General features: G+C 43.3%; 1 protein-coding gene across 4 annotated transcripts in view; it reads left to right on the top strand.

Annotated features, from left to right (window-relative positions):
* CUNH2orf76 (chromosome unknown C2orf76 homolog) overlaps nucleotides 1-20638 on the top strand; it is a 55861-nt gene extending 35223 nt beyond the window's left edge. For 3 of the 4 annotated variants that reach the window (XM_056117601.1, XM_056117600.1, XM_056117599.1), the window contains 4 exons: nucleotides 3131-3181; nucleotides 10337-10374; nucleotides 12321-12402; nucleotides 20471-20638. In XM_056117601.1, coding sequence (XP_055973576.1) covers nucleotides 3131-3181; nucleotides 10337-10374; nucleotides 12321-12402; nucleotides 20471-20547 — 248 coding nt within the window. In that variant the 3' untranslated portion in view covers nucleotides 20548-20638. The remainder of the gene's footprint in view (nucleotides 1-3130; nucleotides 3182-10336; nucleotides 10375-12320; nucleotides 12403-20470) is intronic. The other variant, XM_056117598.1, reaches the window with a different exon arrangement.
* The last annotated feature ends 3504 nt before the right edge of the window (nucleotides 20639-24142 follow it).

Below are 24142 nucleotides of genomic sequence, written 5' to 3'. Positions count from 1 at the left end.
TGAGGGTGATGTCTGGAATTTATCTTTGACCTTCTGACTTACTTTGCTTAGCATGATTCCCTCCTACGTGGTTGTAACAGGCAGAGTTTCATCTTTTCTCAGAGCTGAGTGTGATTTCATTCTGTGTTTATCTTACAGCTTCTTTTCCCCGCATGGTTGTTGGGCTCTTGGTTGCCTCTATATTTTGAATACTAGTACAGTAGTGAATGGAGGTATTCACATTTATCTCTTCTGGGGAAGGGCAGTTTGGGTTACATCTGGCTGTGCTCGGGGCTTTCTCCTGGCTCTGTATTCAAAGAGCTTAGGGGGTGGTGCTTAGGGGGACCCTTAGGGGTGCCACAGATTGAATCCAGTTTAATGCACACAAGGTAAGCACCTTACCTTCTGTACTGGCTCTCCAGCCCCATACTTGTCTTTTTGAGTTGGCATGTATGTTCTTCTAGCAGTTACCTGGTAGTGGAATTGTTGGCTATCTGTTAGATCTATTTTTGATGTCTAGGGAACTGTCTGTATATTGTTTTCCATAAGAAGGTAAGTCAATTTCTATTTCCACCAACAGTGTATAAAGTTTCCTTTCTCTCCACACTCCTGCCAGAACTGTTGAAAGAATAAAGCTGGAGATATGGCTAAGTACTAGAATATACACCTTGCATACGTATGACCCTGAGTTCCATCCCTGGCACCATTGACTGTGGCTTTTATTAAAAAAGTCAGTGAGAGGCTGGAGTGATAGCACAGCAGGTAGAGCATTTGCCTTGCATGTGGCCAACCCAGGTTCGATTCCCAGCATCCCATATGGTCCCCTGAGCACCACCGGGAGTAATTCCTGAGTGCAGAGCTAGGAGTAACCCCTGTGCATCGCTGGGTGTGACCCAAAAAGAAAAAAAAAGCCAGTGAGTGCTGGAGAGATAGTACAGTGGGTAGGGTGCTTGCTTTGCACATGGCTAACCCAGGTACCATTCCTGGCACCCCATGTGATCCCCTGAGCTCTGCCAGGAGCAATCCTTGAGCACAGAGCCAGAAGTCAGCCCTGAGCCAGAGCTGGGTGTGGCCCCAAACCCAAAATAATAGTAAAGTAAACGCCCTCCCGTTGATCATCGATTTGCTCGAGCGGGCCCAGTAACGTCTCCATTGGAGACTTTGTTGTTACTGTGTCTGGCATATCGAAGACGTCACGGGGAGCTTGCCAGGCTCTGCCGTGCAGGCGAGATACTCTCGGTAGCTTGCCGGGGTCTCCGAGAGGGGCGGAGGAATCGAACTTGGGTCGGCCATGTTGGCTGCGTGCAAGGCAGACGCCCTACCCGCTGTGCTGGAGCGATAGCAAAATAATAACAGTTTAAAAAAATGAGAAAGCCAAATGAATACTGTTGTTTGGAACACTTTTTTTTTTAAATAGAAGTAGTATCTTATTTGATTTTATTTGACTGATTTTTTTTCTTTTATTCCGTTTGCCCTTGCCCTTCCCACTGTTGTTGTTGAGTTTGTGATGAGAGCAGAGGTTGTTCCTCAGGTTGTGGTGCTTGTTTGCTCGTCTGTGGGGTTCACTGTTCTGCATTGCTTGCATGGTGGTGCTTATAGACGTATTTGCCAGGGGACCCAGTCTTGGTTGAGGCACATGAGTTATGGTTGTGGTGCTTACCAGGGCCACTACAGTGCTCACAAGAAGTCACACTTCCTGGTACTGGCACTTGCAAATCTTGTTTAGTGATGGTGCCCACCAGACCTTGCACCCCCTGTTGTAGTGCTTATATACACCTGACCATGGCATGGCTGGAAACTGGGCTTGAGGCTCATGGTCAGGAGAGCTGCCAGGCTCAGACAGCATGTTTGCCAGGAGCGTACCCCAGGCATGTGGAACACCAGGGGTTTGAGCTTGTAACCATGTGCTTGCAGGGCAGGGCTTAGAGGCCCTGTGCTATTCTATTGCCCCCCTGAAACACTATTTGAAGCATTTTTTTACTCTTCTCTGAGCCCGGCAAGCTACCGAGAGTATTCGATATGCCAAACACAGTAACAACAAAGGGCTGGAGCGATAGCACAGCGGGTAGGGTGTTCACCTTACAAGCGGCCAACATGGCCGACCCGAGTTCGATTCCTCCGCCCCTCTCGGAGAGCCCGGCAAGCTACCGAGAGTATTCGATATGCCAGACACAGTAACAACAAAGTCTCCAATGGAGACGTTACTGGGCCTGCTCGAGCAAATCGACGATCAACGGGAGGGCCTTTACCTTTACCTTACCTTATCTCTCCCCACCAATTGTGTGGACTTATAGGTTATTTCGAGTAGTATGATTGTTCTAGATCTTTTTTGTTTCACTACTGCTGACCAATAATAACCCGCAGAGTCCTCAGATTTATATCTTGTCACAGCTCAACATCTTACCGTCCATATGTACCAAGTTTGGGGGTTACCAATAGACCATCCTTAGATTTGGATGGTCTATTTTTATTTTCTCTCCTCTTTCCCTCCCCTTCCCTTCCTCTCCTATCTCCTGCACTCTCGCCGCTTTCCTCCCTCTTGCCCCACCCTTCCTCTTTTCCCTTCCCTTCCCTTCCCTTCCCTTCCCTTCCCTTCCCTTCCCTTCCCTTCCCTTCCCTTCCCTTCCCTTCCCTTCCCTTCCCTTCCCTTCCCCTCCCCTCCCCTCCCCTCCCCTTCCCTTCCCTTCCCTCCCTTTCCTTCCCTTCCCTATTGTTCCAATGACGGGATCACACACACATCATGGGCTCTAGTGCTCACACATTTAGTTGTGGTGCTCATCAAGGATCACCCCTTGTGGTTGTGGAACTTGGAAATTCCTGTGGGACAGTGATCCCCACCAGTAGGGCTGCCAGTCACAAACACTCACAAACAGTGGAGCCTTTAGGATCACTCCGAGACATGTCACAGTGCAGGGGACTGTGCTTGCAACACATGTCCTGGGCCCTGTGCCATCCTTCTGACCCCCAGAATGTCCTCGTAACAGAGTATGACATTGTCCTAGAGAGCGCCGAATCCTAACCTCTAGGCCACCAGGGAGCATGTATCACATCTGGATGTGTAGAACAGAATCAAAAGATTCTGTTTGTTCTGTATTCGTGTAGTGTGTGTCTGTTTGAATATTTTATAATAAGAATAATCTCTCTCTTCTAGATGTGCCTGTAAGGACCAGCCTGCCACCTCCATTCAGAAGTTATAAATACGGTAAACAGTTTTGTTAGCCTCTTCCAAAAAAAGTTAATATAGTCTATGGTTTACTGTTGCTGTGAATTTTAATTTTATTTTTATTAGCTCTATTAAAGTTGAAACTGCTTGATAATGTTATGCAAGTTTCAGGTGTGTGTCAATGAAAACCAACATGCATATAAATGACATTAAAATGACAAGCAACAGTGTGATCTGTGGTCCACTGTAATTCATCTGGCCTCCTTCTCCACTTCACCCACCCACCTTTCTTTCCTCTTCACCTTCGGTAAACAGCAGCTGTTTTATTTTATTTTGGGCTGAAACGATAGCACAGCGGGTAGGGCGTTTGCCTTGCACGTGACCAACCTGGGTGACCCGGGTTCGATTCCTCCACCCCTCTTGGATAGCCCGTCAAGCTTCCGAGAGTATCTTGCCCGCACGGCAAAGCCTGGCAAGCTACCCATGACATATTGGATATGCCACACACAGTAACAATAAGTCTCACAATGGAGACGTTACTGGGCCCGTTCGAGCAAATCGATGAACAGCTGGAGGACAGTGCTACAGTACAGTGCTACTTTATTTTATGTTTTTGGGGCCACCCCCAGTGGTGCTCAGGGGTTACTCCTGACTTTTTAGTCAGGAATCACTCCTGGTGGGTTCAGGGGACCATATGGGATGCCGGGGATTGAATCTGGGTCGGCCACATTCAAGGCAAGGGCCCTATTTGCTGTACAATCTGTCTAACCTCCGAAATTTTTTTCTGTAATTTTGTTTTCTGTAATTCATCTCTTTACTTGTTTCCTTCACAGGAGTGAAATCATACAGCTTCGGTCCTCAGTCTGGCCTTTTTCACTAGGATAATACTCTGTAGGCATTGGGTTCATGTTATTGCGACTAGCAGGATTCCCTGTGCTTTCATAAGTGAACTCAGGATTCCCTGGATTTTTATAAGTGAACGGCATTCCATTGTGTCCCTGTGTTGTGTCTTTATCCATTCAACAGTGAGTGGGTACTTGGGTTGCCTCCAGTTCTTGGCTATGTTTAGTGCTACAAGGAGGGTACACATATGCAGACACAATACGTGTATCTCTTGGAACCAGTGCCTTTGTATTGTTTTTGTAAGTAGCAAAAATGGGACAGCTGGATTGTATGGGGTTTCTAGTTTTAATTTTGGAGAATCTCTCTACTGCTTTCCATAATGGGGGCACCAGCGTGCATCCCGACTCCGAGTATACGTGGATTCCCTTCTCTCCTCATCCTCTCCCACACTTGTTTCTTGTCTTTTGGAAAAGAGCCATTCTCTCTGGGGTGAGGTGATACCTCCTTCTTGTTTTGATTTGTGTTTCCCTAAAAGTTAAAAGAGAATCATGGTTGGGGCTGGAGCGATAGCACAGCGGGTAGGGCGTTTGCCTTGCACGCAGCCAACATGACCGACACAGGTTCGATTCCCAGCACCCCATATGGTCCCCTGAGCACCGCCAGGAGCAATTCTTGAGTGCATGAGCCAGGAGTAACCCCTGAGCATCACCGGGTGTGACCCAAAAAGCAAAAAAAAAAAAAAGATAATCATGGTCTTTTCACTGCCTATTCAGCATCTGTGTGTCTTCTTTGAAGACGTATCTGATTAGATCCCCTGCCCCTTAAACAAATTTTTTTAACTGTTGAGTTTTAACAAATTTGGAAGTTTATTTAGAAGCAGGAATCCTGTATTTTGTTAAATAAATAAATTTCATTGCCAAGTAAAAAGATAAGTAAAAGTTATTAAAGACAGGGAGTTAAAAAATAATTACTCTGGGACAATGGTGGAGGGAAAAGGAAACTGTAGTGGAGGATGTGGTACTGGAATGTGTTATATGTGGACTCCTACCATTAGCAGTATTGTAAACTATGGTGCCTAAGATTAAAAAAAAAATTTAAATATAATTAGAAATTGAAATAAGCAGAAGTTTAAGCATGTTACATAGCAAAACTTAGTTTTACTTTTCAGTGTAAAGATCATATACTTATTAATCTAAAGTTAAGTGATACCAAACTTTGAATTTGAGACTTTATTTGAAATTATGCTGAACCCAATAAATATCTCTGTTACTTGGTACAGACATTTCAGAGCATAAATTTTTGATTAGCTTAGATCAATTCTTGGAGTGGTTTTTAATTCTGTTCTCATTTGGCAGAACAACTTATGACCTAAAATACTTGGAAATCACAATCTTCATCGTGTGTCTGCATTTTAATATCTGGTGACTAACTGTGAGGTTATAAGGGGTGTATGAGAAATTGGAGGCACCAAGTGGAAAATACTTAGACTTATTGGACATAAAAAGTTTGCATACTAGCACTGGTGGAGGGGTGGGTATTTGATTATTGTATAATTGAAACCCAAGCACAAAATTTATAAGTCTACAACTATACCTCATGGTGTCTCACTAATAAAAATTAAAAAAAAGTTTGCATACTCAATATTAAATAAGAGAATGGTTAAAAATGATTAAGTAAATATGAAACATGTTAGTTCACGCTTTCAAAGTACAATGACTTGAAATAACCTTAAACTTGAATTAGCCTGCAGATGTCACTTAAATGAGAATATTTACATGTTTCCTTCCTTGCATGGTGTGTGTATATGTGTGTGTTCAAACAAGTGTTATGTAACTTATTTTGAACTATACATTTTAATTAATAAAAGCATCAGCTAGGGTCAGAGAAGATAGTACAAAGATTAAGGCACTTGCACACAGTCAGCCCAAATTTAGTCCCAGCACCACAGAGGGTCCCCTGAAAGATGCCAAGATAGATTCCTGAGCATAGAGCAAGAGGAAGCCCTGAGCACCCCTAGGTGTGCCTCCTCCCAACCCCCCACCCAGAGCATAAGAATATGTGGGTGCTGATCATCATGGTGGTAGATAATGGACCTTTTATATCATGCCACCTTATCCTGTGTCCTAGTCTTTCTTCCTTTACTATTCAGATGAGTTGGCAGAATAAATAAATGAACACATTTATCTCTAAAGAAATTCGAGAATCACCAGAGGTTTTGATAAACTCTGATGTTGGACCCATTAACAGTCTGCTGCTTCGTTCAGCAAAGAAGCCAAAGTGTTACTTTTTCACCTGTACTTAGCCCTTCCTCCCTGCTCCATGGAAGAAGAGCATGCTGGACGCCCCAGAGGGGCAAGGGCTCTGAGTCTGATTTCACTTTCTGTCCATCTCTCCACCGCCCTGATCTTAATGCAAAGTGCTACTTCTTGCTGCCAGATTTTTTCAGAGCCGCTCCTTGAATTTTATTGGTACCCGTACCCATTATTGATTTTCCCTCACCAAGTTGGGTGTTTCTAAAGCACAAGAGTTTTTTTTTTCTTTTTGGGTCACACCAGTGATGCTCGGGGGTTCCTCCTGGCTCTGCACTCAGGAATTACACCCGGCGGTGCTTGGGAGACCATATGGGATGCCGGGTTCGAACCCAGGTTGGCCACGTGCAAGGCAAACGCCCTACCCGCTGTACTATCACTCTGGCCCGGACGCTTTCTTATTTTTAAATCACTTACTCAGTGTGCATATGGAGGAGTGGGAAGGGGGCTTAGGAGGAATTTCTTTCTACCTCTCTAGATATTTTGATGGCAGGCAAATAGCTTCAAACAGATTGTAAAGAAAAAAGATACATACACACACACACAGAGAGAGAGAGAGAGAGAGAGAGAGAGAGAGAGAGAGAGAGAGAGAGAGAGAAAGAGAGAGAGAGAAAGTTTAATAGTAAAATGTTTACCCCTACTGTACATGAGAGAAACTATAAAACTGGGTAAAGGTAAAGGTGAAGGTAAAGGCCCTCCCGTTGATCGCCGATTTGCTCGAGCGGGCCCAGTAACGTCTCCATTGGAGACTTTGTTGTTACTGTGTCTGGCATATCGAATACTCTCGGTAGCTTGCCGGGCTCTCCGAGAGGGGCGGAGGAATCGAACTCGGGTCGGCCATGTTGGCCGCTTGTAAGGCGAACGCCCTACCCGCTGTGCTATCGCTCCAGCGATAAAACTGGGTAACTCACCAAAATGGCCTCAGCCATCAATGAAATCACTTCTAAAATAAATGAGCCAGGGACCCAAGAGATAGTAAGGGGTTCAGGTACTTGCCTGGCACTACAGAGGGTCCCCTGAGCCAGGGGTGATCCCTAAGTGGCACAGCAAGAATATGCCTTGAGCACTGCTGGGTGTTTCCCCAAAACATAACAGCAACAACAAAGACAAAGGAGCCCAAAGTGGGGACCCATCACCAGGGAAGGCCCAGAAACTAGGCCTGGCATACTTTAAGTAATTACCATCTCCATGGATAAGAGTTCAGGAGGTCAGGTCTTAAGCAAAATTTCAGAGAGGAGCCCTTTCTTTGACACCTGTGTCTCTTACAAAAGCACAACCTTCACCCAACCTTCAAATCCCCTCTTAGGAAATGATCCTCATGCCAGATACCTATTTTTTAATCAGAATGTCAGATTTTATTTCCCTGCAGTGTACACAGTAAATGGTGGTTGTTGGCAGGGTGGGGCTGCTAATTCATCTCATAAAGCTGTATGAGGTTGGCTGAGATCCTACCTTAAATTACCTTCGGTAACTGAATGATCTTGTGCTAAAAATTACAGTTGATAATTGAAAGATGACTAATGTGTAATTCAGAGTCTCCCTTAACTGTGTTAGGCACCCTATTCTGTTTTATTAGAATATAGCTAAATCAAGGACTCTTTTAAAATATAAATCCCTTCATTTCATTTCAATATTGGAATTTTTCACTGAATCAAGTGACATGGTGGAAATACATTTTAGGATAAGTAAAACTGAGGGAAGCGTTGGAAACTTCTGACATCAAATTGATTGTATGATGTCTGTTACATCATTAAAAGCTGATGTTGGCGGAGTTAGAATTTTCCTCAATGTGGAGAAATTCCTAACTGGGAATTTATAGCATGACCTGACTTTAAGACTAAAAGAATAAAGTGTGAAGAAGAAATTGTTGAATATCACACATCCAGTGGTGTGATCTTGTGCAATATTTGAACCCCAAAGAAGCAGATGGTGCCCTTTTCTGGATATAAGCAGCCCTGCTCACAGGTCACCAGGGATCCTTGGTAGTGTTTGAATTCTAAGAGTGAAGTTCAAAAGGGGAGACTTAGCCGCCCAACCCGAGTCATTTGTACCAAGCTCCTTATCATCAAACCCAGACTTCATATGCAACATCACTGCAGATTCTGCCTCTTTCGTTTTGTGTATTTGGTTTTGGGGCCACATCCAACAGTGTTCAGGGCTTACACCTGGCTCTGTGCTCAGGATCACTCTGGTGGTGCTGGGGTAACCGTGTGCAGTGTGGGAGGTAGGTGCTGGGTATCTCACCTGGTCAGCTGCTCGCCAGGCTACCATGTTCAACTGTACACACTATCTCCCAGGCCTCAGGGTGGCATTCTGAACCAATTAGTCTGGAATTTCCTGCTCAGAACTTGTGAGGTAATCTTCCTGATAAAAATCAATCTACCTTTTCCAAAAGAAGCTAAACTTGCAGGACCTAAAATAATCTTGTCCCACCCACATTCCATGGGAGTGTCTTTCTACTTGCCATCTGAGATGTTTTGAGATTCACAGATCATTTAATAAAGTCAGTTATATCTCAGATTTACTCAAATGAAATTTTTTTTAAACAGTGAGTAGTAGCTCGGCTGTGGGATGACTGGCCTCCTTCCACTGAATCTATTCTGAGGGGTGTGTGTGTGTGTGTGTGTGTGTGTGTGTGTGTGCATGTGCACATTTGGATTTACACATGCTTTGACTAATGTTTAAGTCAATTTAATATTTTTTATATTATTTGACAATCTGGTTTTGGGGGGCATATTCAGAAAGATTTCCAGGGCTCACTCCTGGTTCTAAACTCAGGGCTCACTCCTGATGGGTTTGGAAGACCATATGGAGTTTCTGGAGTTGAATCTGGTTCAGCCAGTTAGAAAGATGGTACGGTGATTGGGGTGCCTATCTTGCGCATGGACTGCCAGGAGTGATCTGAGTGCAAAGCCAAAAAGCAAAACAAAACAAAAACTTACCAAGTTGACATCAGATTAGGGCACATAGACATAGTAGTATATTTTGATGGTAGTGGTGGGGTAGAAGGATGAGGACCCTCTTGGCACTCAAAGGCAAGATCTTTGTTCAAACCTAGGTAAAGAATTTAAATGGTAGGGGCTCATGAGATAGTACCGTGGGTAGACTGCCTTGCGTGCAGCCAGCCTGGGTTCGATGCCAAGTCAAATGGTCCCATATGGTCCCTTGAGCACCACCAGGAGTAATATCTGAGCGCAGAGCCAGGAGTATCCCCTGAGCATTAGTAGGAGTGGCCTGAATACAAAAATAAAAACAAAAACAAGCAAAAAAAAAAGAATTTGGCTGAGGGGATACACTAAAGGCTTTATTGTAAGAGGACACTTGAGAGTTGGGGGCAAGGTAAGGGGTGCCCCGGAAAGGAGACTTGCCTCTGTGCCCACATGTCCTTGGCTTCCAGTTTTGGAAAAGGGGGTTGGCCTCCCCATGTCCCTTTTGATTTGGGTCTGGTCATTTTTCTCTGTCCAAGATATCTCTCCCTCTCCCTCTCCCTCTCCCTCTCCCTCCCTCTCTCCCTCCTTCCCTTTCCTCCTCTCTCACCCCCTTTGATCCCCCTCTTTCCCTCCCTGTCCACAGTAGTTCCTGTGATTCTCCAGACTATCTGCCCCATTGATACTCCAGAAAGCCTATCTTGGGCGTTCTGGAAACTTTGGGTGGGGCCAGTGTGGTAGAGACAGGGAGGAGGGGATGAAGGTGAGTACTCCAATGGTTAGTTAGGTGTGTCACAGACCAAGGTTTCATGATGTCTTTATACAGTGATATCTTGATGTTTAATCTACAGAGTATTTTAATTTTGTTTAATGTTCACTAGATTTTGGGGGTGCTGGGGGTGGGGAATTCCCACTATACACAGCCAGGAATCAAATCTGGGACTCTTGTGAGCAAGGTGGTGTTCCAGCACTCTGAGTCGTTTCCCTTGCTATAGTGGATCCTAGGTTTTGAGCCTGGTTTTAACTTAAAATTTGCAGTTTCATAACCACTGCCCTCTCTCATTAAAAACATTAGAAATGGTTTTAAAAAGACAACTTGTTTTTTTTTCTTTCAGATAAACTAAAGATTATTCATCAAGCACATAAATCAAAGGTAAGCTTCATATATATGTTCTATACAGTATCATGCAGCAAGTAGTCACTGTTGGTTGTCTTAGTGCAAAAACAAATTTACTTCCATTATAATGGCGCCATAAATCCTCTTCTCTGGCCTTCTCCGTTAAACAACCCAACTCTTACCCCTTTGTAGTAGGTTCTTTGCTCCATAGTGACCCCTGGTGGTGCTCAGAGTATCACATGTAGTGCTGGGGATTGAACCAGGGTTGACCAAATGCAAGGCAAGCTTCCTGACCCTCCAGCCTTGAGCAATGTATTTATTTAAGGAAGGATTCTTAAAATAAATTAAGCCACTTTGAATATTTTGGGAATTTGACTTTATACAAGCTTTCTTCCAACCCATAATAGTTCTAGTTCGATGCAGACTGTATCTCCTAGGAATGAGTCAAGAGTCCTCTTCGCCTTTTATCAGGAAAGGAGCCCATGTGTTTTTGCAAATACAATATCAAAACTCCAGAACAATGCACCGACATGCCCCCATTTATGCCTCTTCCACTTGCGGCTCTTTCCTCTTCTGCATTCTGTCCTAGAAGCTTCACGGGCCCAGCCTATCACCTTTCCCATCCAGGTGCGGCTGACCCGAGTTTGATGCCAGCATCCTTTACGGTCCTCCGAGCACTGCCTGGAGTGATCCCTGAGCTCAGAGTCAGGAGTAAGCCCTGAGCACTACTGGGTATTCATCCCCCCCCCAAAAAAAAAATAAAAAAATCTTTGTGGGGCTGGAGAGAGAGAGAGCTATCTTTGCGGGACCATATTCAGTGCCTGGGATTGAACTAAGGCTGGTGGCATGCAAGGCAAGTACCTTAGCCCCATTCTCTCTCTCCAGTTCTAGCTATAGTTCAAAGATCGGCATTTTGTGGCTAAATGGTTGCATGCTCTTCTGTGCCCAGCTTTAGAGGTCACCAGCATGTGCTATGTGGGGATAGACACCCACTCAGAATTTTCTCCTAAATGTATGCTGTTTAATTGAATTGTCGCATAGCGGAGGACAAACTCAACTTCCCCGACCTGAAGTTCCCCAGAGATGTTCTTGTTTCAGTAGGGCATGAGACAGTGCATTTGCCAGGTAGGGCAAGGTTCTTTAAAGATGCAGACGCTGGACATTTGAGGCAAGCTTCCCACTCTCCGAAGTCAGACTGGGGGGCCAGGGATGTGACTCCCGCAGTAGCGCACAGGCCTTGCATGTAGTGGCCCCTGCTTTGATCTTCCCAAGCCCTCCTGGGAAGGGCTCCAACAAACAACGAAATTAAACATCAGATGAGCCAGAGCTTCAACCTTAGTTCCACAGTGTCTGGGTCTGCATCTCAGCCTCTGATTCCTGCTGGGTTACCGTGAGAAAGAGGTGAGACGATACTGAGGACCCCATCCCCCACCCCGACTACACACACAGAGAACTGTAAACACTAGCAGTGTTGGGAGTTTCATGTGCTTCCTCTTCTGTCACCCTGACACACCAATGGAAAAGGCGCCCTTGCGCTCTCCTTTGTGATAGCCGAGGAAGCTGCAATTTTGCGGTTAGGGCAGAGAACACGCAGCTCAGCAGGGCGGAGCCTGACTTTTCAGATGGAGCTCTGAGCTCTTCGGGCCTGTATTGGGCGTGAACTCAGCAGGTGCTCAGTCTCTGTCCAAGTCCGTCCTTAGGACAGTGGGGCAGTATGTGACTTAGATTAGAACTCCAACCCGAAGGAACTGTGGCCTGTCTCAGAGGAACCTTTCTTAATCGGAGTCACAGGAAAGAACTGAGGAACTGAGGGCTGGGGATGGGGCTCAGCAGGAGATAACATACTCCCTTGCCTTGCATGCGTGAGGCTCCGAGTTTCAATTCTCTCTCTCTCTCTCTCTCTCTCTCTCTCTCTCACACACACACACACACTCACACACACTACAAAAGCTGGATGACATACAAATTTTCTTGCTTTCTAGACAAACGAACTTGTGTTGAGTTTGGAGGATGACGACAGGCTCCTGCTGAAAGAAGACAGCACCCTGAAAGCCGCTGGAATCGGTGAGCAAGAAAGCCGAGTACTGCTGAGAGGGCTCCTGCTCTCCTGGCCTGTCTGGGCTACCTGGCCGGGGCTGCTGGGATTGCTCGTGCGAACCCTGTGCTCCCCCAGGCACTTGGCGGTACCTGCTAATTATTCAGAGGAGGAAGATGAGAGTGATGTACATTCAGATCATCCAACCGAGGGCAGCAGATACCTGCTCTCCAAGTGTGCAGAATGCAAATAGTTCTTTTGCAGGAGGTATGCTCAGAATTCTGCTGAGGGTTATGTTAAGTGATTGACAGGTTATTACTTCCTTAATAACCTACTTACTGTTATCAGCAGCGTTTGAACTGATGGTTTGAGAGAAACGAGCCTGGGAGAACTAATATGGAATAATGAAGTGAGATGTTGTTTGTCTAACATGCAGCGTGGTTTCCGACCATCATCCAGGATCATTCGGGGCCGACCTAGTCATGGAATTTCAAGTAGGAGCTTAGTGTGTGCCGCTGACAAATTGCCCGCCTTAGCCCTTCGGCCTGGAATATGCGTGTCGTTCTATTGTGAAGAAATGCTGTGTGACGTGTTTTGTGACCATTAGATGTCACTCTAATTCTGCTGATATGCACACTCAAGGCTCCTCTGGCAAACAGAGGGGAGATTTGAAGCGGGCTACGGGAGAGTGGAAGTATTGTGACTGACTGTCCTTTGTGGTCTGTGACGAATGAAATATCACAAATCACCGTGAACTTGACCATTATTTATGTGTACTGGGAGAGGAGAGCCCTGTGAGGAAGCTTGAGATATTTCATGACGGATGTTCCGTTGTGCTATTTTCAGCTTGTACATCAGGCTTTTGCTTTGAACGGCACACGTGGCTAAAGCGAGTTTTTGGCAAAATTTCCAATTTAAATAGGGTCTTAAGTAGGATGGTACGAAATTTCAGACATGTTTTCTGTTATCTACACTATGTGCTAGATTTAGTGTCTTTCCATGAATGCATAGGGTTGATGGTTATTATTTAAAACACTCTTTTTTATTTGGGATTTAACTCGTCAAAAGATACTGTATCAGGGCTGGAGTGGTAGAACAGTGGGTAGGGCATTTGCCTTGCACATGGCCAACCCAGGTTCGATTCCCAGCATCCCGTATGAGCACTGCTAGGGTAATTCCTGAGTGCAAAGCCAGGAGTAGTGCATTGCTGGGTGTGACCCAAAAAGAAAAAAAAAGACATTGTATCATTTTTAGCATAAGGCACTGAGAAGGTATACTGGTTGTTAGGGCTTAGTTATAATGAATCTAACAGGCTTTCCTGACCTGAGAATTGACAGTCACCTCTATAGAAAAGACTGAGAAATTTCAAAACAAACTCAACACAAAAGGTAAGATTTTACTATCTAATAAAAGTTTGGATATCTCAAACAAGCATAGAAAGAGTGAGTTCACCAGGAAATGGTGTCTGGCCTGTTTGTTGAAGCCTTCTGGTTAATAACTTAAAATCCTATCTCAGTCTTCATTCCAAATTCAGTTCTAGCTGGGTTAAATGTTAACATGTGACCATGTGATAAGCTAAATTTAGCTCGGTGGTGTCATAATCTTGAGAAGAACCTTCTAAACGAGATCTTACAGGCAGCAGCCGTAAAGCAGGGAGAAGTGATCAATTGGGCCACCCAGAAAACTAACAGAGTTAAATGAGCACCAGTAAACTATGAAAAAAAAATAGTTTGAGCACATATGACAGGCAGTTACTGGCCTGACTTTATAAAGACCTCTTTTCATGGACATGAAAAAGAAACAAGAAATTCTTCCCATCAACGAAATAGCTGAAATTTGGTGAAAAATCGTTCGTTTCTTAGGACAGAGAGAAATGTTCCTGCACATTGAGCCTCCCTGTTGTTGGCGGTTCAGTTAGGAGGCAGCGGAGTCTGTGGCCCTCCCGGCCTGACACTGCTCGCTCTGTCGGAGCCTGTCTTTGGGTGCCAGAGATGGACCCTCGTGTGCTACTCCTCTTTAGCCCCTAGCTTTCTGTGGGCCTCTGACCTACGCAACTCTCTGTCTTGTCTGCTACCTGGCCCACAGGCATGTGTGTCCTCGGCTGTCCCCCTTCCTGTGGGCGCGGTGCTCTTCCACAGAGCAGGTGGGCTTCATCTCCCTGTGTGTAACTATTCAGTGACTGCAAGTCGAGTGTGCTGTGTGATTTACCATTGTTTTTAAATGTGTCTCTTCCTAAGTGCATGCCTGCAGGTGTGTAGAGGAAAGAGCATCGACCAAAAGTGTAGAAGTGATTTCTCTGGGTGTCCATGCTGATTCCCCATTTCCCCCTTTCTTCTAGTCTAAAATTTTGTGCGATAGCTTATGTAGATAACTGGTAAATTAAGAAGCCGATTTTAAAGACTTGGCTCTTGAAACTTACTTCCTGTGTGATCTTCTGTAAACTGTTTAAGCTTCTCTGAACTTCTATCTTGATTTCTGTAAAACAACTTTTTGCTTTTTTCTTTTTGGGTCACACTAGGTGATACTTAGGGATCACTCCTGGCTCTGCACTCAGAAATCACTCCTTGCGGTGCTTGGGGGGTTATATGGGATGCCAGGATTGAACCTGGGTCAGCCACCTGCAAGGCACATGCCCTCCCTACCTGGTGTACTATCCTCTGGCCTGATTTCTGTAAAACAAAACAAATAATAAAGTCTATTTTAAAGGGTTATGCAGATTGAATAAAAGAATGTACTTACTATTACCGGGAGCAATGTGTATAAACATTGTCAGAAATTCTTATTTGGAAACCATTTCTGGAGAGGGAAGTTGACAGATGCCTTGAATTTTTTGAAAGGTTCAGTTGTCCTTTGTCATTAATTTCAGATGTATGTAGTGAGCCACTTGTAAGTACGGGAACCAAATCCCTCTGTGTCGCTTTTGCTCGTTGGAATCTGTCTTTGATCAGAATCGAGCCCTGCCCACTCTCCTTCACTGTGAGGAATGATTTAAGGGTTTCACAGTGCCCTCCTGCTCCGAAAGCATGCAGCCTGGGTCATGGGTGATTTCAGGTATTTGTGCATGGGGGTGGAAGGAGAGTGAATGGATGATGGATTGGGGTGGGGGGTGTCCCTCACCTGTGCTGTCCCCTCCTTTCCTGGAGCCTTGTTGCTGGGCTCTGGGGGGAAAAAAAGCACCAGATAATGCTGAAAAGCAGTGAAAAATCTTTAAGTGGAAGTCGAGTTGAGAAAATAACCCTTGAAGTGTGTGATTTTTCTGGGGAACTTCCCCTGCCTTGGTGCTTATGTTTGGTTAGGATTTTAAGAAGTATAAGAAAAATTCTGGGACTGGAGTGATAGCACGGCAGGTAGGGCGTTTGCCTTGCATGCGGCTGACCTGGGTTCAATTCCCAGCATCCCATATGGTCTCCCGAGTACCGCCAGGAGTGATTTCTGAGTGCAAAGCCAGGAGTAACCCTTGTGCATTGCTGGGTTTGACCCCCAAAAAAAATTCTAAGCCTTCACGCTTCCTTTTTTACCACTGATCCTGCTGTAGAGCTGTGCCTTGTCCATCACGGCCAGTTGCCATGGGAATCATGCCAGTGTAACAAATTTATCATTATGACTTTTCGACAAAATTCATGAAAGGCAAAGAAAAGCTGTGCAGGAGAAACTAGGGTAACAAACTTGTTTGATGATTTCTCTTTCTCCCAGAGAAACTCCCCAATTCCTACTTGGGCCTTTTATCTGCATTGCAGATCCCAATTGTATATTCCCTGCCTGACAGCAGGGGAAGTTTTTGCTTGTGGACTTAGTGCTAGGATACATAAGTGAAGAAGGTTTGCCTTGCCAAAGGAAGAAAGAAGGCGGCTTTAACAGGAACTGTTGCTTAGAACAAATTCTTACCTTGTTGCTAACAGTTGTAGCTTGACAAATGAATTCCCTTCAGTAATGCACTGGCCCCTTAGCATTCTGTGGGGTGGGTATTAGTTTTCCCCTCTTTTGTTTTGCTACATCCTGTGGTTCTCTCTCTGTTGAATTCCCCCCGGTTTAGGAAAGAAATTGTGCCAGGATAACTCTCCTGACACCAGTCACGTTTGCCTGAAAATATTTTTCATATTAGACGCGGTGGGCGTCCAGCCACCTGGGAAGAGTTCGGGTGCCACCTGGACCTGATCTCTTGTGGTTAGTTTCCTCTCTGTTCTGCCTGTCACCGGCATCCGGAGTCCTGTCGCCAGCCCTCTCCTTCACACAGCTACGGTGGTGATGTTCTCCGACCTCTTCTTTATCCGGAGCCTGTTTGAGTTCTGTTGCCTGGTGATTTGGGGCCCTTTCTGTTCCTCTTTGGGGTGGGGAGGTGGCGTCTGAGGGCAGCAACAGGTTTTCTTCCTGCACGGCTTGTTTAGAGGATTGTCCTGCAGACTGACATCCTCATGGCCTTAATTAGGTTCAGTGAAGCAGATACAGGGGTTCCCCAGGGACTTTGGCATTCCAGAGCTCAGGGGAGAACAAGGGAGGTGATCCCTCCGTTTCCATCCTCCCCTCCACATCCTGGTAACCTCAGGCGTGAGAACAGTCTTATCAGAGGATAGATTCCCCCCACCGCTAATTTCTTCACACATTACACTGAAATCTTCCAGCTAATCTAAAAGCGGATGTTTGAAACAAGTAGAAAATTAAATTAAATGCAGAGTAGCACTGTCCTCCCATTTATTTCATCAATTAGCTTGAGCGGGCACCAGCAACGTCTGTATTGTGAGACTTGTTGTTACTGTTTTTGGCATATCGAATACGCCACGGGGAGCTTGCCAGGCTCTGCTGTGCGGGCGGGATACTCTCGGTAGCTTGCCGGCTCTCCGCACAGTAACCAGGCATTTATTTGACTCTGGGTTACTGCCCTCCTTCCCTGAAAGCTGAGAAATGTAACTCGGTAGGGAGCCTGATCATGAATGGCTTGTCGATTAGGTTTTGTGGAATTTGGAAGGAAGGTCCTTAAACGGGAGGGACAGTGAAACTTTGTCCTTTAGATCTCGGATGGCTGTGAAACCAGGCCCTGCCCCTTCATGTGCAGTTTGGCTGGGCTCATACCTGCAATTATCATTACAGCACAGCCTGTCCTGCTCATTAACTCATTGTAGCACACAGTGTACAGGGTTTGCTCTGTTCTCAGGCAGCCGTGCCTGTGCCTTGGTACTGCTTTCATACCCAGAGCGTCTGGGGCTAGGGACTTAGAAACTGCAACAAAATGTTGATAAGTTTATTGCTGTTGAGTCAGTTGAGAGTTTCAGGACCTTGCATTTAATTTTTCTGGATATTTTATATTTAACGTTAGTTTTTCTTAGATTCTTTCATTTAAAGCCCTTCTTTTCTCAAAAGGTATGTGTGCAGAAACACAAAATTATTAGCGTCATATCCAAAATTTGAATGTCCCAACTTGTATTCATATCATCAGGCTTGAAAGGCAGCATTACAATGATCCACAGATGTACTCGAAGGGTTCTTACTTGATTTCATTTGATAGTGAGACGAAGGGATGAACCGGTGTATTTATTGGATTTTAGATTGCACATTCATTTCGGATTCACATGCCGAGGCACTCTGTATCCGCGTGCACCGCCCGCAGCACATTTAATTTAAAATCAGGTGCCCTGGGGGACTGGCACGCAGCAGACTTCCTGAGGGTTCTTCCGGAGCCATTTTAAGTAGAATTTGGGAAACAAGAATGTGGATAATAGTGGAAAGGGTGATTATGTAGAGGTCCTTGAGCATCTTTTGTGATTCATTTTTACTTTAATTGGCCAGTGAATTTACAGGATAAGTACATGAAATCTTTCTCAAACATTTTCAACAGAGCTTTATAGATTAAAAAAAACGCTTTATATCTATTTTGGGATCACATTACTAAACCTTAAAATCCGTTTTATGTCAAAGAATCTTTTGAGAAACTATTAATTAGTATTACTTTTTCCACCATGTAAATATCAGGGAAAACAATGCTTTTTTTTTTACCAGCTTTATCAATCAGAAGTATTCAAGTGTAATCTATTTGTTATTCTAGAAACAAAAGTCCTTTCATTAGGAGAGGAAGAATTAAATCTTGACCCCAGATCATCTCATTTTAGCTGTTTTATGAGAGGTGGCATAAATTCTTTATATAAATAATGGATTCATCTATAAGTTAGTTAGGCCCAAGGGAACCTAGTGGCAAGACAAAAATGCTTTGTCAGTCTTTTACATCAGCTTATTCAGAACCTGTTAGTACTATTCTGAAGCGCTGTACGATGTATTAGTTTCTCTGAAGGGATACAGAGAAATGTCAACGGCTGGAAGTGAAGATTGTAATTACAGTTTGCCTGTACCCAGTTAAATGCTGTGTGGGCAAAGCACTATGTGAAGTTCTGTATGTAAATAGCATATCGTAGATAAGACTTTGCTCTGTGATTATTAAGAGCTGGTGCGTTTGCTCTCATCATCCATTAGGAAGATGACTAGAATCATTTGCAAATGATACAGGTCTGCCTGCGGGGCTTTCTTTCCTTTCCAAAGGAAATTCTAAGAAGATGGGTTTCAAAATGTTTTTACCTTTGAATATTGCATTTTTTGAGGACCCTCCTTTTATTTATTTCTAAAATAAGCAGAACAAAACTTTTTACTGATACCCAGTGTGGTGCATCTCACCCATTCTTTGAAATGCCATTTTCTTGTAAAACGTAACTGTACTTGAATTTACCTTTTGTCCAGGGCGCTTTTGTTTACATCTCCCTTATCGATTTCCCAGTTTCTCTGCAGAGAACTCCCTGCCTGACCCCCACCCCCAAGCCCCCGGTTTATTCTGCCAAAAATTCACAAGCTGGTTTTCATCAAGATTCATCTTTATTTAATCTTGAAGATACAATAGGGCTGGAATAAGGGCCTCGGACTGTGCTGACTTCATTTTCTTTCAGTAGTTTTCTGTTTTTCTGTAATGAACAAATATAACTTAAGATTGAGAAACATTTAATTTGATATTTTTAATACCAGCAGAAACATCTGTAATGAAATGTCACGCTAAGCTCTTTAATTCCATTCTTTTGTGATAAATTCCAGTGATGAGATGAGAGTTGTGAAGAGAGCGTGGTAATCCTTGTCATCCTTCCTTATCCTATTTATTTGGCTTGAAGAGTTTTACTTGTCTGTTTTTAAGAGGATATGTTAATTGAGTGCTCAGTATTCATTACAAATAATCTTGTCTGTTTTCTTGTCGGGATTCTGAAGGCCCTTTTGCTCTTTCTGTAAAAGCTAAGCAGACTGTATTAACTTCTGGTTTAATTTTAAAAAATGAATGTGGAACTTGTTGGCGCAACACCTTAAAGAATTGCATGTTTAATAATTGGAAGGCTTTCCATCAGATTTGTCTCCAGCCTGAATTAATAATGTTGCTGACTTATTGTTTTAGAAGACAGAGTCCTTGACCTGCTAGGTTGAAAGAATGGTGACTGCTCTGAACCTTTGTGGGTCCTTTAGCTATGCCGGATCCCCTGTGAATAATTAGAGGTATTTGAAGGTATTGCAGTAGAAGCCAATTTGTGTCTTTCACTTTGCATATTGTTGAAGCCTCATGAATTAATCATAAGCAGGCAAAAAATTAACTTCTTCAGACACATATTTTGATGGGTCATGAGGGAGAATGTAAAGTGATCTGTAAAATATTCTACTGATCCTCTAAGTATTAAATTATTATACCTACAGGCTAATTTCAGGGTGGGGGGAGGAGTTTTTCGTCTGCCTTCAGTAACTGAATAGCAAATCTGGAAAAAAAAAGAGATTGTCTTTTTCTAAGATAGTTATGGAGACTATAAATGAGTGGTTTTATGATTTCCTGAAAACCCGATTCTTTTGTTTGCTCTTGTTTTTCCTAATTTTCATTTCACCTTTAATTTATTTGAATTCTAGACTCATGTTATCTCCAACTTGTACTTCTTATTGATAAAAAATGTAAAACCCAACAAGTAACTCATCTTTTTCATTTGAGGCATCTGAAGCACTGAATCGGAATAATTGGGATTTCCTTACTTGTTTAAAACCTAGTTTTGTAAGTTTTAAATTATAATTTTCCCATTTTCTGCTTTTCTCTTATAGCCAATGAAACTGAAATTGCATTCTTCTGTGAAGAAGATTACAGGAACTACAAAGCTAATCCCAGTTCATCCTGGTGAAAACCTCACGGGTTTCCCTTTTGCATACCTGTACTAAGCTCCTTATTCCACTGTGAGTTTTTGAGATTGACAAATAAATTTACAAAATTAATCCCAAATTCTGCTATTTGAATTACAGTCTATGGTGTTTTCCCTTTACAGATCTCCCCCGACCCCCCACCCCTCTTCTCTTTCTCTCTGTCTTTTGGTTGTAAAGTATTATTTGAATTTGTGTGGTTTTTTTGGGTTTTGTTTTGTTTTGGGACCGTACCCAGCAATGCTCAGGGATTGCCCCAGTTTCTGAATTTAGAGATCACTCCTGGTAGTGCTTGAGGATCATACGGGATGGTGGGGATTGAACCCAGGCCGGCTGCACGTACGGTCAAGTGCTCTACTTGCTGTGCTATCACTCCAGCCCCTGAATTTATTTTTATTTATTTATTTATCTTTTGGGGTCACACCCAGCGATGCTCAGGGGTTACTCCTGGCTCTGCACTCAGGAATTATTCCTGACAGTGCTTGGGGGACCATATGGGATGCTGGGAATCAAACCCGGTCAGCCGTGTGCAAGGCAAATGCCCTGCCCACTGTGCTATCTCTCCAACCCCTGAATTTAATGAAAGAAAGTTAATAAAAAAAATTATCAGGGAATGTTGGTTCTTTATAGTTTGTAACTATTTTTCGGAAATCCAGGGTGATTTTGGAGACTTGCATGGTGTGTGTTTTTAGAAGACTATGTGGGTTTAAGGAGATAACATGGTAGAGGCACTTGCTTTGCAGGCAGCTGACCCCAGTTCAATCCCTGGTACCACATACAGTTCCCTTGAGCATAGGACCAGGAGTAACCCCTGAGCATCTCGAGGTGTGGCTGAAAAACAAAATGGGTCTTTAAAAATATATATATTTATTTGAATAATTTCTATGAAATTATTGACCAGACTTACTATCTTTTACAGCTAAAGAGTGTAAGAGGACTTTTGTTTGCTTTTAACAAGGGTCACATCTGGAAGTGCTCAGGGCCGAACTTGGGGCGTCACATATGCTGCACACTTGCTCTAACACTGAATCACATCCTTGGCCTTTATGACAGTGTCTTACAGCCATCAGTGCCATCATTATCACAGTGATGCCCCCCTCATATGACACTGAAATGTGTATATATTAGGCTGGTTTTTCTGATGTAAAAGAGTTTCTTATTGGGGCAGGCTTGAGAGATAGCAGAGGGGTAGGGCATTTGCCTTGCATATGACTAAACCAGGTTTGATCCCTGACATTCCACATGGCCCCTTAAGCACTGCCAGGTGTGATCCCTAAGTGCCCAGACAGGCTAATCCCTCAGCATCACTGAATGTCTTCCCTCCTGCAAAAAAAGAGAGTTTCTTCTTTTTTTCTATCCATTTTCCAACTTACATTGGTATCATTGCTCAATTATTATTCCCCCTCTCACCCAAGATGTTATATGACTTTAGGAATAATCTGTTATGAAACCAAACTCATTAGAAGAGAAGATAACAGCATATTTTTTCTTTTGGAAAAAAATATTTTTCAATGAAAATAAATCTAAGTTATGGATTACTTAATAATAATAATAATAATAATTTTGGTTTATAATAACACTGACTCCCAGCACGTGAATAGTTGTGGTTTCAAGGGGACCTCAAAGCCATCATATCAAATTAGAACTTGTAGAGATGTTGGTTACCTCTAGAAGTACTCCTGGAATCCTTAAAATTGCCCTGGGATAGATTAGTTTCTGTGAGGAATATATATTGACTAACTCAAGGAAACTTATTATTTCTGAAAAGTCAACTTGGAAAGCTCAATTAGCTTAGTCAGAAGGTGCTTTGCTATGTTGAAAGATTACTAGAATTTTCTTTAAAATAAGAATTCTATTATTTTTTAATTGTTTTAGCCATTAAGCAAAATACTGAATGCACAAATAATCCAGACTCCTGGGGCGTTAATAAGGAGTAAAGCATGTGTTTTGTCTTGATGAATGGGTCAAGATGCATAAATAATTTAAGTATAATAGTAGGGGACTGCAGTGATAGCACAACAGGTAAGGCACTGGCCTTGCACTCAGCTGACCTGATTCCATCCCTTGCACCCCATATGGTACCCCGAGCCTGCCAGGAGTGATCCCTGAGTGCAGAGCTAGGAGTAAGCCCTGAGCACCACTGGATGTAGTCCAAAACCCAAAACAGAAAACTATTAACCAAACTTTGACAATGGGGTCATTGATTCCTTGCTAACATTATCCCACTTAGAGAATTTAGTAAGTAGAACAGTTTAGAGCACGTTGCATTTGTTCATTTTGCAAACATTTCATTTACAGGCAAGATTTTCTTTTTAAACTAACTTTAAGCATATCTTTATATTTTTTTTGTTTAAGAAATAATGCAACATGTAGCTCCTTTTTTAGTGGAAGTTTTCTTTATTATAAAGTTACTTGTGCTTTTAAAATTAAATAAATGCAGACATAAATCTGTAGCACTGTAGCACTGTCCTCCCGTTGTTCATCAGTTTGCTCAAAAGGGCACCAGTAATGTCTCTATTGTGAGACTTGTTGTTACTGTTTTTGGCATATCGAATACAACACAGGGAGCTTGCCAGGCTCTGCTGTGTGAGCAGGATACTCTCAGTAGCTTGCCAGGCTCTTCGAGAGGAGTGGAGGAATCGAACCCGGGTCACCGCATGCAAAGCAAACACCCTACCCGCTGTGCTCTAAGATGTAGAAACACAACTAAAAAGGGTCTTTTCTAGGAATGGAAAACTAGTTCAAAGCTATAGAAAGTGGTGTCAGTTTAATTCCAAAATCTATGGATTCAAGGAGAAGGAAATCATGTTTATCTTGATAACTGTCAAAATAGCATTTAATGATATTCAACCGCATAAATGAATAAAAGCTATGAATAGCATGTAATTCCCTTAACCTGGGAATAGAGAGATAACCTAGCAGATGGACTAGGAGATGAGGGGTGGATAACCCACCTGGCTGTGTTCAGGGCTTACGCGTAGCTCTCTGCTCAGAGATTACTCCTTGCAGGGTTTGGCGGACCATATGTAGTGCTGGGGACCAAGAACAAGGCAAATGCCTTACCAACTGTACTATATCTCCCATCCAAACTTAGCAAAAATGTCTAAGCAAACCTAGTAGACACAGGACAAGGATCACCCTCTTCCCACGACTGTTCAGAATTATCTGCCACTTTTCCTGTAGTCAGTGTAATAAGAAAATGAAAGTAATAAAATCCACAGCTATTGGAAAGGAAAGTAAAACATTCACTTTAGCTGACAATGTTTGAAAACTACTAAAGGTTTCAGGAGTACTTGATAATGAAATTAAAATGAAGTGTGCACAAAATCTATGAAGTGTTACAATTAGAGGAAAAGACATAACTGGAGAGATAATACATGGTCATAGATGGAAGCTTTGGTATACATGAAAACTTACTGTATAATAAAGGTAAGAACCATGGGCTGTGCTTCTCCATTCACTACATTTTCTGAAGAATTTTTGCTAACCACGAAAAAGAAGAGAATGAGTACATTTGAAAATATATATATTTATGAACAGCATTGAGAAGACCTTTTAAGACCAAAGTACAAATACCAC

The sequence above is a fragment of the Sorex fumeus genome, unplaced genomic scaffold, assembly GCF_029834395.1.
Source record: "Sorex fumeus unplaced genomic scaffold, SorFum_2.1 ptg000035l, whole genome shotgun sequence".
Classification (NCBI taxonomy): Eukaryota; Metazoa; Chordata; class Mammalia; order Eulipotyphla; family Soricidae; genus Sorex; species Sorex fumeus.
This window is presented reverse-complemented; position numbering and strand designations above follow the sequence as displayed.